This window comes from Symphalangus syndactylus, chromosome 13 (assembly GCF_028878055.3).
Source record: "Symphalangus syndactylus isolate Jambi chromosome 13, NHGRI_mSymSyn1-v2.1_pri, whole genome shotgun sequence".
Classification (NCBI taxonomy): Eukaryota; Metazoa; Chordata; class Mammalia; order Primates; family Hylobatidae; genus Symphalangus; species Symphalangus syndactylus.
The window spans coordinates 40,993,468-41,008,116 of NC_072435.2; the positions used below are offsets into that span (position 1 = coordinate 40,993,468).

At 43.8% G+C, this 14,649-nt stretch overlaps 1 protein-coding gene across 20 annotated transcripts in view; it reads right to left on the reverse strand.

Moving 5' to 3' along the window:
- The window catches only part of ADGRE2 (adhesion G protein-coupled receptor E2), a 48,861-nt gene that overhangs the window by 13,978 nt on the left and 20,234 nt on the right, over positions 1-14,649 (reverse strand). For 6 of the 20 annotated variants that reach the window (XM_063616276.1, XM_063616273.1, XM_063616274.1 and 3 more), the window contains 6 exons: positions 13,868-14,103; positions 10,142-10,208; positions 9,476-9,567; positions 7,290-7,458; positions 7,094-7,204; positions 150-813 (listed from right to left, as the gene is read on the reverse strand). In XM_063616276.1, coding sequence (XP_063472346.1) covers positions 805-813; positions 7,094-7,204; positions 7,290-7,458; positions 9,476-9,567; positions 10,142-10,208; positions 13,868-14,103 — 684 coding nt within the window. In that variant the 3' untranslated portion in view covers positions 150-804. Of the gene's footprint in view, positions 1-149; positions 814-5,278; positions 5,514-6,015; positions 6,910-7,002; positions 7,205-7,289; positions 7,459-9,475; positions 9,568-10,141; positions 10,209-13,867; positions 14,104-14,649 lie in introns of those variants that run through there. The other 14 variants (XM_063616275.1, XM_063616265.1, XM_063616259.1 and 11 more) reach the window with 12 other exon arrangements.

The following is a 14,649-nucleotide window of genomic DNA, read 5'->3' on the forward strand; positions in this document are numbered from 1 at the left end:
AGGAAAGCAGATAACAGACAGGGTTAAGGGCATTTGCTTGGAATAGTTAGGAGTTTTGCAGGTCATTCCTTTGAAATGGAATTTGTTGCACATCCCTGATCTGAGATTAGAAACTTTTCTGCATGTTGGTGTGAAGATGAAAGAAGACAGTGTTTATAAAATAGTTTATACTTCAATTGCCTAGCAGTAGAAACCTGATTTCTAGGAATTTCAGCTTCTGAGTCAACTCTAGCTGCAAGAGCCACTTCATTTTCCCCTAAAAGCTCCATGAAGGCAGGAGCCGTGTCTCTCTTGATCTATGTGTGAGTAATCAATATTTTTCACATGACAAAATAATCAAACCCGTAGAACTAGAGAACAACAACAACAAAAAAATTAAGAAATCCAGATGGTGGTGTGGACATTCTAGTCCTTTCAGATGTTGTTGGTATGAAAGTCTTCTTAGGCTCGTTTTCCTGCTTTATTTTAAGATTTGGAGGAGTCTTTGTAGGAAGGAGAGGCTGTAGAAGAGGTCTTAACCTTCTATAGCTTCATAAATATTGTGCTTCAGAGTGACCAAGATATGGGCCACAGCTGGCCATCCATATGCTGAGAGTTTGATGAGCACATTGCAGGGCATGGAAGCTTTCCGGTTTCTGCAGGAATTGAATGCCAAGCACGCCTTCCATAACATCCTTCATATCGCTGACATGGTGAATTTCTTGAAACACACAGAACAAAGTCTTTTCTTTCCCCTCTAGATGGCTCAAAGATTGTTCAGATTTTCCACGGGCAAAGAGGGAAGATCTTATTCAGAGGATTTTTCTAGTTAACCTGAAATATATATGTATGTATTTTGTTGTTGAGACAGAGTTTCACTCTTGTTGCCTGGGCTGGAGTGCAATGGCTCGGCCTCGACTCACTGTAACCCCCGCCTCCCAGGGTCAAGTGATCCTCCTGCCTCAGCCTCCCGAGTAGCTGCAACTACAGGCATGTGCCACCACGCCCAGCTCATTTTTTAATTTTAGTTTTTTGTAGAGATGGGGTCTCACTGTATAGCCCAAGCTGCTGTTGAACTTCTGGGCTCAAGTGATCCTCCCATCTCAACCTCCCAAAAATGCTAGAATTCTAGGTGTGAGCCACCATGCCTGGCCACGAAGTCTTTAATCATAAGGTTTTCTTACCATATATATTTGTCAGGGCAACATCAAAAGGCCGTATCAGCTTTAATTTTGCTCCATCCTGTTCTTTCTCAGAAGCCCCATCTTTGTATGCCTCTTAAACCCCAAGTTACCAAAGTTAAGAGGAAGTAAATGTGTTGCAGTAAAATATCTATCTGGGCCAGGCGTGGTGACTCACACCTGTAATCCCAGCACTTTGGGAGGCCGAGGCGGGCAGATCACTTGAGGTCAGGAGTTTGAGACCAGCCTGGCCAACATGGTGAAACCCCGTCTCTACTAAAATACAATAGTAATAGTAATAATAATAATAAATTAGCCAGACTTGGTGGCAGGCGCCTGTAATCCCAGCTACTCGGGAGGCTGAGGCAGGAGAATTGCTTGAACCTGGGAGGTGGGGGTTGCAGTGAGCCAAGATGGTGCCACTGCACTCCAGCCTGGGCGACAGAGTAAAACTCCCTCTCAAAAAAAAAAAAAAAAAAAGTCGTATCTGAAGTAGGGTGATTATAGTTAGCATTAATCTACCATACATTACAAAAATAGCTAGAAAAGAATAATTTGAATGTTATTAGTACAAAGAAAAGATAAGTATTTAAGGTGATAGGCATCTTAGTTACCCTGATTTGCTTATATGAGTGTAGCAAATGATCACACGTACCTAGAAACTATGTATGTCTATTATGGATCAATTAAAAAACATTTAAAAAGATCTATCTGTTTCCAAATGTATGTCTTGACCTCTGAGCTCCAGGGTTTGTGTAATGTTGCTTTAAATGTGGAGTCATAAAAGAAGCCAGGTGGGAAATTAATGAAATGTTAGAAGTGTTATCTATTGTTAATCACATAAGATTTAAAAGAAGAAGCACTGAATTCCTTTTTTTCCCCTTGAGACAGGGGTCTTGCTTTGTTGCCCAGGCTGGAGTGCAGTAATGGGATCATAGCTCACTGGATACTTGACCTCCTGGGCTCAAGCAATCCTCCAATCTTAGCCTCCTGGTAGCTGGGACTACAGGCATGCACCACCATGCCTGGCTAATTTTTATATTTTTTGTAGAAACGGAATTTTGCCATGTTACCCAGGCTGGTCTTGAAGTCCTGAGCTAAAGTGATCTGCCCGCCTCGGCCTCCCAAAGTGCTGGGATTACAAGCGTGAGCCACTGCGCCCGGCCTGAATTCCTTTTTTCCATATCTTTTCCATCTCCAATATGAGTTATTTATTCCTAGGTTCATAGGAAACTCAGTGTAATATCTAGGGTTCGAGATGGTCAGCTTCACTTGCTTATATAGTTAGTATTTAATGCATAATTAATATGTGCTCAAGAGATTAATAAATATTGTGCTTCAGGAGATTATTCAGTAGTGATCACAAGACATTTTGTTTTTATGAAACAAGACTGCAGAAAGCCGTGGCAGGACTGCAGAATAAGAGCAAGACACACACATTTTCTTTTCTTTTTTTTTTTTTTTTGAGACATAGTCTCACTCTGTCACCCAGGCTGGAGTGCAGTGGCTCGATCTTGGCTTTACTGCAACTTCTGCCTCCTGGGTTCAAGTGATTCTTGTGCCTCAGCCTCCCAAGTAGCTGGAATTACAAGCGTCCACCATCATGCCTGGCTAGTTTTTGTATTTTTAGTAGAGGTGGGGTCTTGCCATGTTGGCCAGGCTGGTCTCGAACTCCTGACCTCAAGTGCTCTGCCCGCCTTGGCCTCCCAAAGTGTTGGGATTACAGGCGTGAGCCAGCATGTCCGGTCAAGACACATACATTTTCAAACACCAGAGATACCAAGTTTTAGGAAACAGTAGAAGATAAAATGACATTAAGTAATGCAACGGATTTTCTTGGTCCTTTGTCCGTAGTTGGCAGAAATATCTGATCACACACCTTAAATTTCAGAAGCCTTTATTGGTTATCTGATGGCCTAACTCTAATTCCCTACACAAAGTACATGTTTCCTTCCTTCAATGTGTATATATCATTTCTAGTGGCTGTGTGGGGTGAAAGGGTGATAAATATTTATGCAAATATCTACAACATGAGGCAGGTTTTGATGATTCTACAATAGGTGAATCAAACTACATGGGTATGATAGACAGAACAATGACCCCCCAAAGAGGTTCACATCCCTAATCCCCAGAACCTGTAAATGCTACCTGACATGGAAAAAGAGACTTTGTAGATATGGTTATGAAAAGGATCTTGGGACGGGAAAATTGCCCTGGATTGTCTTGGTGAACCCAACGTAATCATCAAGGTCTTTATAAAGTATGAAGGATGTAGGAGAGTCAAAGACAGGGATGGGCTGGGCGCAGTGGCTCACGTCTGTAATCCCAGCACTTTGGGAGGCCAAGGCAGACAGATGGCTTGAGGCCAGGAGTTCAAGACCAGCCTGGCCAACATGGTGAAACTCTGTCTCTACTAAAAATACAAAAATTAGCTGGGCATGATGGCGGGCGCCTGTAATCCTAGCTACTCGGGAGGCTGGGGCACGAGAATCACTTGAACCCTGGAGGCAGAGTTTGCAGTGAGCCCAGATGGTGCCACTGCACTCCAGCCTGGGTGACAGAGTGAGTGAGACTCTGTCTGAAAAAAAAAAAAAAAGACAGAATGGACAGTCAATAATATGGGAATGTGGAAGGCGGATGCTCGTGTTTGGTTGTATGATTGAGAGCATGGAATTTACAATGTGTCATCATGATGACTTGGATTTGTGGATTTGTGTGTGTGTGTGTGTGTGTATGTGACATAGGTGGTGAGGGCATTTAGTGAGAACAGAAAAGGAAATAGAAGATCCTGTGTTGGAAACAGGGATTGTGCAGGTTGGATGACAAAGGTAATGAGGCCGGGCGCGGTGGCTCACGCCTGTAATCCCAGTACTTTGGGAGGCTGAGGCAGGCAGATCACTTGAGGTCGGGAATTTGAGACCAACCTGACCAACATGGAGAAATCCCGTCTCTACTAAAAATACAAAATTAGCCAGGCTTGGTGGTGCATGCCTGTAATCCCAGCTACTTGGGAGGTAGAGGCAGGAGAATCGCTTTAACCCAGGAGGCAGAGGTTGTGGTGAGCCGAGATAGCACCATTGCAGTCCAGCCTGGGTAACAAGAGCAAAACTCCGTCTCAAGAAAAAAATAAAATAAAAAAGGAAAAAGGTAATGAGAGAAATGCAAATGCGGAAAGAGTGCCTGGCAGTATGGTGGGCTTCTTTTCAAGACTTTAAAAAATTTATTATTTATTTATTTACTTTACACAAGGGGTTTTGCGCTGTCACCCAGGCTGGAGTGCAGTGGCACAGTCGTAGCTCACTGTGACCTTGAACTCCTGGGCTCAAGTGATCCTCCTGCCTCTGCCTCCCAAGCAGCTGGGATTATAGGAATGCACCACGGTGCCCAGCTAGTTTTTATATTTTGTGTAGAGATGGGATTTTGCCATGTTGCCCAGGTTGGTCTCCAACTCTTGGGCTCAAGCGATCCTCTCGCCTCCCAGGTAGCTGGGACTACAGACATGTGCCACCACGCCCAGCGAGTTTTTAAAACTTTTTTATAGAGATGGGGTCTCGTTACGTTGCCCATGCTGAACAGGCTGTTTTTTTTTTTTCGTTGTTGTTGTTGTTTTGGCAGAGTATTGCTCTGTTGCCCAGGGTAGAGTACAGTGGCATGGGGCAATCTTGGCTCACCACAACTTTTACCTCCCCGGCTCAAGCAATTCTTGTGCCTCAGACTCCTGAGTAGCTGGGATTACAGGTGTGCACCACCACGCCTGGCTAATTTATGTATTTTTAGTAGAGATGGAGTTTTGCCATGTTGGCCAGGCTGGTCTCGAACTCCTGGCCTCAAGTGATTCGCTTGCCTTGGCCTCCTGAAGTGCTGAGATTATAGGCATGAGCCACCGTGCCTGGCCCTGAATGGGCTCTTTAAATGTGAAGGAAGACTCAAGAGGCCTAAATCTCACTGGCTGAAGAGACTCTGTACATTTTTTTTTTTTTTTTGAGACGGAGTCTCGTTCTGTCGCCCAGGCTGGAGTACATTGGCGCGATCTCGGCTCACTGCCAGCTCTGCCTCCTGGGTTCACGCTATTATCCTGCCTCAGCCTCCCGAGTAGCTGGGACTACAGGTGCCCACCACCATGCCTGGCTAATTTTTTTTTTTTTTTGTATTTTTAGTAGAGACGGGGTTTCACCATGTTAGCCAGGATTGTCTCGATCTCCTGACTTCGTGACCCGCCTGCCTCGGCCTCCCAAAGTGCTGGGGTTACAGGCGTGAGTCACTGCGCCTGGCCGAGACTGTGTACATTTCACACAAATCCAAGTAGTCTTACTTTGCTCATCAGTGAAATGGGGTTAGAATTACACGTACAATCTGGAGAAGATGGAAGAAGAGGTGAGAAAAATACAAGAGAACTTTGTATGTCTAAATTAATAAATGTTGGTTGTTAGTCATCAATGTCATGAATTATCCCATGCCATTGAGGCATAGGATAATATGGCTTCAAGTGATCCCCAAGTTGTCCCGGGCTCAAGTGATCTTCCTGCTTTGGCCTCCCAAAGTGCTGGCATTACAAGCTTGAACCACTGTTCCTGGCTGATTTATAAAAAAGTATTTAAACTGAGATCATTGCTAATGGTTAATGAGTCAAGGAGTCACTCGAATGTGAACCCTCTTAGGGCATCACCCGCTGATTCCCAGGTCGCCCAGTGTGTTTTTAAAGCTTTATTTATTTAATTTTATTATTTGTATTATTTTTTAGAGAAGAGGTCTTGCTTTGTCATCCAGGCTGAAGTGCAGTGACGCAATCATAGCTCACTGCAGCCTCAAACTCCTGGGCTCAGGTGATCCTCTCACCTCCGCTTCCTGAGTAGCTGGGACTACAGGTGCATCCGCCACCCTCAGCTAATTTTTAAATGCTTTATAGGGACGAGGTCTCACTGGGTTGCTCAGGCTAGTCTTGAACTCTTGGCCTCAAGCAGTTGTCCTGCCTCAGCCTCCTAAAGTGCTGGGATTACAGGCATGAGCCACCATCGCTGGCCCCATTACTGCTTTTCTTTCTGAGTTTTGCAGTGGGTAGAGGGTGCTGAGTAGAGGCACTGCCTACTACCCACTACTAAGTGGTAGTTGGTAGAGGCGGACTTGTTAAGAAAGCCTAATTCCCAGTTAACACTTATTTCTGTTTAATTCATAAATATGTACAGCATTTCCTCCCATGCTTGCCTTATTGGGTGGTGGTGCCAAGTGACTGTGAGATAGATTTGTATATAGAGGAAAGGGATAGGGTAAATGCTTCTGGGTAGAATGTGCATCACTGCTTCAGATCAATTTCTGCTCATTTAGTTAACCATGCATGGCACACAGTAGGTGTCCGATAGGAGTGTCTGTGTGTGAGAGTCAAACTAAGCACAGTTCCCTAAGGAGTAAGAGCCAAGGATTTTTTTTTTTTTTTAATTTTTGGGATAGGGTCTTACTCTGTTGCCTGGGCTGGAGTGCAGTGGCATGATCATGGCTCACTACAGCCTCAACCTACTGGGCTCAAGTGATTGTCCCACCTCAGCCTCCTGAGGAGTAGCTGGGACTACAGGTGCTTGCCACCATGTCTGGCTAATTTTTATTTTTATTTTTTGTAGAGATGAGATCTTGCTATGTTGCCCAGGGTCATCTTGAACTCCTGGCCTCAAGTGATCCTCTTGCTTAGGCCTCCCAAATGCTGGGATGACAGCGATGCTGGGATGACAGGCTATGACTGTAATCCCAACAGGCCTGACTGATTAAAAAAAAATAAACATTTAAACTGAGATCATTGCTAATGGTTAATGAGTCAAGGCGTATTCAGATGCGAGCCTTTCTAGGGCATTGCCTGCTATATTCCCAGGTTTCCTTGTGTGATAGGCACATGCTCCTCAGGTGGGTCGGTTAGTGAAGTGCTCTGGAGCAATGCGTGATCTTACCGTGCTGGGCTTGGAGGTGTCAGCCTTAGTGCTGCTGGAGAGTGTGTACATCTCAGACTCAGTTTTCAATTTTCTGATCCCTTTGGACCATTTCCCATATTGTTCCCGGACCTGCAGAGGCAAAGCATGCACTGGGTCAGCTCACAGAGATCAGTGAGGACAGGAAGAGTCCTGGGTGGGAACTGGGCAGTGGTACCTGCTGGCTGAGGAGGCAGTACACCAGGAAGATGAAGACGCCCTGCAGGCTGTTGATGATGGTGAAGATGTAGGCCATGACCTGGGCAGCCGGACCCACCTGCAAGATGCCCAGACACCACGTGCAGCCCAGGATGAACAGCTGAGCTGTCGCTTTAAATGCCAGCATCCTGGATTGAATAAAAAAGGAGGCTGGTGATGCACCCAGAGAAACAGAATCAAGGCTATTTCATCTGTGCCCATGGAGTCCTCTGCCCTCCCCTGTAGATGATTTCTCAGATTGGGCTGTGGTCAGCTTAGATCTTTACTGTCAACAATAGCCCACAGTAGAAATGCCACCTGGGGATGGGCATGGTGGCTTATGCCTGTAATCCCAGCACTTTGGGAGGCCAAGGCAGGTGGATCACCTGAGGTCAGGAGTTCGAGACCAGCCCGACCAACATGGTGAAACCCGGTCTGTACTAAAAAAATACAAAAATAGCCAGGTGTGGTGGGGGGCGCCTGTAATCCCAGCTACTCAGGAGGCTGGGGCAGTAGAATTGCTTGAACTCGGGAGGCGGAGGTTGCAGTGAGTTGAGATAGAGCCACTGCACTCCAGCCTGGGAGTGACAGAGCAGAGAGAGACTCTGTCTCAAAAAACAAAAAGGATTGAATATGAAAAGAGATTTCTGTGTTCATGAGCTACACAGTCTCTTCAAATCACCAATATAACCAAAGCATGACATACAAAATTTGGAAAGGATAATGATAGGAATCTAGAAGAAAGTTCATTAATTTTGCACAAGGGTGCCTGGAACAACAAAATGCTCAAGCCCTGTAGAGGAATTATTTTTATTTTTATTTATTTATTTTTTTGAGATGGAATCTCACTCTGTCACCCAGGCTGGAGTGCAATGGCACAGTCTTGGCTCACTGCAACCTCTGCCTCTCAGGTTCAAGCAATTCTCCTGCCTCAGCCTCCCGAGTAGCTGGGATTACAGGCACCCGCCACCATGCCCAGCTAATTTTTGTATTTTTAGTAGAGACGGGGTTTCACCATGTTGGCCAGGCTGGTGTCTTTGGCCAGGCTGGTCTCAAACCCCTGACATTGTGATCTGCCCACCTCAGCTTCCCAAAGTGCTGGGATTATAGGCATGAGCCACCGTGCCCAGCCTTCTTTGTACTTTTGTTATAGGACTGCTGACAAAAGTCCAAAGACGTTTTTAACCTTTTAGTTTATTGATTCATAATGTTTGTACATCTTTGTGGGGACATATGTGATATTTTGTTAACATGCATAGAGTGTGTCACGATTAAGTCAGGGTATTCGGAGTATCCGTCACTTCGAGTGTCTATCATTTGTATGTGTTGGGAACACTTCAAATTCTCCCCTCTAGCTATTTTGAAATATATGATATATTGTGAACTAGAGTCACCCTACTCTGCCATCCAACATTATAACTTATTCCTTCTATCTGACTGTATGTTGTACCCATTAACCAACCTCTCTTCATCGCTTTGTCCACTCACACACCCTTTCCAGACTCTGGAATCAAAAAATAAAAAGAAAAAGAAAATTTCTTTTTCTTTTTATTTTTTGAGGCAGAGTCTCACTCTGTCACCCAGGCTGGAGTGCAGTGGTGTGATCTCGGCTCACCGCAACCTCCGCCTCCTGGGTTCAAGTGGTTTTCCTGCCTCAGCCTCTCGAGTAGCTGGGACTACGGGCGCCCGCCACCACGCCCAGCTAACTTTTATCATTCTACTTTCTGCCTCCATGAGATCAGCTTCTTCAGCTCCTCTCTATGTAAGTGATAACCTGTGGTATTTGTCTTTTTGTGCCTGGCTTATTTCATTTAAGAGAATCACCTCCAGTTTCATCCATGTTGCTGCAAATGACATGGTTTCATTCTGTTTTGTGGTCGAATTGCATCCTATTTTGTATATATACCACTTACCAGCCAGTGAAGATTCTTCCTGTTGCTTTGGGATTCACAAACTGAGATTAGACATGGACAAAACATGTTGCATGGGGTTTCAACAGGACACCACTGAATCTGAGATGGCTTCCATAGAAGGATGGCTGCGTCTGTTTACTCTGGGTCCCTTCAAAAGACCCTGAGAAGGGACCTCAGTGGCTGCTGAGGCACATGGCTGGGCTCTTGGGAACCATACATGTCTGTGTGGTTATCACCCCCTTCTCCATCTTACCTTGTGTTCCGGAGGGTGGACACTTCACTATTGAGGGAGGAGAGTCTGTTTTTCAAAATCCAGAGAGTCACCAGAAAGAGAACTAAATTCACCTTCAGAAAACCACAGAAGATTTGTTGAATAGATTTTGAAACCCGTTATCTCTCTTTTTTTGTTTTTTCAGACAGGGTCTTGCTCTGTTGCCCAGGCTGGAGTGTGGTGGTGCAATCTCAGGTCGCTGCCACCTCCGCCTCCCGGGTTCGAGTGATTCTCCTGCCTCAGCCTCCCGAGTACAGGCACCCATCACCACGCCTGGCTAATTTTTGTATTTTTAGCAGAGACAGGGTTTCACCATGTTGGCCAGGCTGGTCTTGAACTCCTGACCTCAAGTGATCTGCCTGCCTCAGCCTCCCAAAATGTTGGGATTACAGGCGTGAGCCACCACACTGGGCCTGACGCCCATTATCTCTTCATGCTAGCCTGTCTAATATGAATTATACACACAAGTGTTTTTCTTAAATATTGAGTAACAGTGTTAGAGTCTGAAGATTCAAGAGTGGTCTTAGGAAACCTAACCCAACCCATGACAACCCAGGGGACATTCCTGCTCTTGTCACCATCTTTATTATCTTGTTTTTCTAATGACCCTCAGCGGGGCAGCAAGGATGCTCAGATGATGTCACTCACAGAGAAGATGGCGCAGACAGGTCCAAGGAAGCCCCATATAAATCCCTTTTCTGGTTGGAGCCAGCAGCTGAACAAGAGAGAGAGATAAAAAAAACAAAAAAAAACGCATCAGTTTTTGGAGACATGGAACAGTTACGTAAATCTATTCTCTCCCTCCTCACCACTTTCTCACTTCCTTCCTACGTCAACAATATTGAGTGTTTCTTTAGTGATAGGGTCTGTGGTTGGCTCTGAAGATACAGTGGTGAAGAAAATGAACACAGTCTTAGATCCCCAAAATTTCAACTCAAGGAAGATACACACAATTAGACACATTGTAACAGTGAAACAAAAATGGAAGGTTGCGCCAGGCACAGTGGCTCACACCAGGACTTTGGGAGGCCGAGGTGGGAGGATTGCTTGAGGCCAGGAGTTTGAGACCAGCCTGAGCAACTTAGCAAGACCCCATTTCTACAAAAAATAAAAAAAATAGCCGGGTGTGGTGGCTCACACCTGTATTCTCAGTTACTTGGGAGACTGAGGTGGGAGGACCGCTCGAGTCCAGGAGGTTGAGACTGCAGTGAGCTGTGATTGCAACCCTGCACTCCAGCCTGGGCAACAGAGCAATGCCTATATTGCGGCATTTTAAAATGGCTGAATGAGACCAGGTGCAGTGGTTCACGCCTGTAATCCCAGGACTTTGGGAGGCCGAGGCGGGTGGATCATTTGAGGTCAGGAGTTTGAGACCAGCCTGCCCAATGTGGTGAAATCCTTTCTCTACTAAAAACACACAAAAAATGAGCTGTGTGTGGTGGCACATGCCTGTAATCCCAGTTACTCAGGAGGCTGAGGCATTGGAATTGCTTGAACCCAGGCAGCAGAGAACAGAGGTTGCAGTGAGCTGAGATGGTGCCACTGCACTCTAGCCTGGGTGATAGAGTGTTTCTAAATAAATAAATAATGACTGAATGGTCTCTTAACGTTCCTTTTTACGGCTGAATAATATTTCATTGTGGATATATTATGTTTTGTTTATCCATTCATCAGTGATAGGCATTGTTTCCAATTTTTGACTATTTTAAATACTGCTTCTATGAGCATTCACGTACAACATTTTTCTAAACGTTTATTTTAGGTTCAGAGGTACATTTTGTGGGTTTGTTATGTAGGTAAAATGCATGTTGCAGCGGTTTGGTGTACAGATTATTTCGTCACCCAGGTCATCAGCACAGTACTCTATAGGTCGTTTATTTATCCTTGCCCTCCTCCCACTCTCCACCCTCAAGTAGGCTTCGGTGTCTGAAGTTCCCTTGTTTGTGTCCATGGATACCCAATGTTTAGCTCCTACTTATAAGTGAGAACATGCGGTATTTGATTTTCTGTTTCCGCATTAGTTCACTTAGGATAATGGCCTCCAGCTCCATCTATATTGCTGCAAAGGACATGATCTCATTATTTTATTTTATTTTATTTTTTTGAGATGGAGTCTCGCTCTGTCGCCAGGCTGGAGTGCAATGGCGCCATCTCGGCTCACTGCAACCTCCACCTCCCAGGTTCAAGTGATTCTTGTGCCTCAGCCTCCCAAGTAGCTGGGATTACAGGCACCCACCACCACGCCCAGCTAACTTTTGTATTTTTAGTAGAGATGGGGTTTCACCATGTTGGCCAGGATGGTATCGATCTCTTGAACTTGTGACCCACTCGCCTTGGCCTCCCAAAGTGCTGGGATTACAGGCGTGAGCCACGACGCCTGGCTGATCTTGTTATTTTTATGGCTGCATCCTGCATCATTTACAAGTTTTCGTGTGGACATCTGTTTTAATTTGTTTTGGGTATATACCTGGGTCATATGGCGGCTCTATGGTTAACTTTTGGAGGATTAGTGTTAATAGTTCACAAAATCAAAAACGGAAAAAGAGGAAGCACTTCCCAAATCTTCTACGAGGCCAGTATTACTCTGACACCAAACTCAGAAATAGACATCACAAGACAAGAAAACTGCAGACCAAAATCCCTTATGAAAATGAATGCAAAAATCCTCAGAAAAATACTAGCTGACCAAGTCCTGCAACATATTAAAAGGATTATATGCCCTGACCAGGTGGTAATTATCCCAGGAATGTAAGGCTAGTTTAACATCTAATCATCCATCAACGTAATACACATATTAATAGAATAAAGGATTAAAATTATATGATCACATTATAGTTATATAATTACATAATCATATAATTATATGATCACATTGTAAGATCACATTATAATTATATAACCATATAATTAACCATATATAACCATATAATGTTCCCCAGGACTCAAAGGTAAATAATTAAACATATATAACCATATAATTATAATGTGATCATATAATTTTAATCCTTTATTCTATTATGTGTATTAATAGAACAAAAGATTAAGTAATCATATAATTATATATGATTATATAATTTAATGTGATAATATAATTTATAATTATATGATATAATTATATTTAATTATATCATAATATATAAATTACATAGATACATATTTATATAGAATTACATATATATAAATTACATATAAAAATTTAATATAATTATATAATTATAATGTGATCATATAATTTTAATCCCATATAATTAAAAATTATATGCTTCAGAAATGCATTTGACAAAATCAAACATCCTTTCATCATCAAAATACCCAACACTCTAGGAATAGAAAAGAATTTCTTTAACCAGAAAAAGGGTATCTATGAAAAATCCTCAGCTAACATCATACATTAATGAGGATAGACTCAATGCTTTCTCCCTAAGTTCAGGAGCAAGACAAAATTGTCTGCTGTTCTAGTCAACAGTGTCCTGGAGGTTTCAACCAATGCAACTGGCAAATAAACAAATAAACAAACAAACAAACTAGCTAGAAAAGTACCTGGCACAAAGTAAGCATCTCGTAAATCTTAACTATGACAGTGTCAATTATTTTGGTTATTCAAATCAGGTCTACTTTTTCAAATGAAAAATTGAAGCATCCTAAAAGATTTGGATAAAGTAGGTTAGATTGAAAAAAAAATGCTATCGTGAGCACTTTGATTTCATTCTTGCTATTTTCAATGAGAGAGATTTAAATACATTATCCCTAACTATTATTATTATTTTTTAGAGACAAGGTCTCTCTCTGTTGCTCAGGCTGGAGTGCAGTGGCGCAATCATAGCTCACTGCAATCTCGAACTCCTGGGCTCAAGCGATCCTCCCACCTCAGCCTCCTTAGTAGCTAGGACTACAGGTGTGTGCTAGTATGCCCTGCTAATTTTTTAAATTTTGTAAAGAAGGGGTCTTGCTGTGTTGCCCAGGCTGGTCTCAAGATCTTGGGCTCAAGTGATCCTCCTGTGTCAGCCTCCCAAAGCACAGGGATTCCAGGTGTGAGCCACTGAGCCTGACCCTCCTTAATTATTATAATCTTCTAGCAGAAAGATGCCCTAGGGATTATGACATAGTGTCTTTGTCCTATTCATGCTTTCCAAACACTTGCCCTTTATTTCATTCAGAAAATTTCCGAAAACCCTCTTCTACAATGCCTAGTTTGAAATGTAATTGAAATAAACTCAATAGCTAAGAATGAGGAGCTGCAGTGTAATCCAACCAATACAGCCTAAAATCCCTACTGATCTAATTAAAAGCAGGTATCATAAAAATGCTATCTAGGTTCTAGCAATGGCCATGGTTATGCCAGAGAAGATAAGGATTGTGAGAATTTGCATTAACCGGGAAGGTGTTCCATAAAGGTGAGGCCTGGAGGCTGCAGAAATGGCCAGTATCACAGCTGGGACTCCGTAGCCCACAGGGAACATGAGCTTCTTCATGCATCTGTTGATGCTTGAGTAGTTGACCACCATCAGGTTCCGTGCAGTGAGGAAGAGGTGCAGGGCCTCCAGCAGCATCCAGGTGAAGGCGGCCAGGTAGAGATAGTGCAAGGCACCGGCGATGATGGAGCACAGCACCTGGGGGAGAAGTAAAAGACGCCCAGAGTGGCGGTCAGATTTGAGTGTGGTCCATGGCTTCTCCTGTACCATGCAACTGGGGAGAATTCTGAGATATTTGATGGTATTGTAGAGAATATTTGCTTTGTAGTTGAGTCAGGCAATGGGAAATTGGTGGTGTTCTCTTCTAATATTCCCCAGGACTCAAGGGCCTATATATATGTGTGTATATATACGTATATATACATATACATATATATATATATATATATTTTTTTTTTTTGAGACGGAATTTCACTCTTGTTGCCCAGGCTGGCGTGCAATGGTGCGATCTCAGCTCACTGCAACCTCCACCTCCTGGGTTCAAACGATTCTCTTGCCTCAGCTTCCTGAGTAACTGGGATTACAGGTATGTGCCACCATGCCTGGCTAATTTTGTATTTTTAGTAGAGACAGGGTTTCCCCATGTTGGTCAGGCTGGTCTCGAACTCCCAACCTGAGGTTATCTGCCCACCTCGGTCTCCCAAAATGCTGGGATTACAGGTGTGAGCCACCATGCCCAGCCGG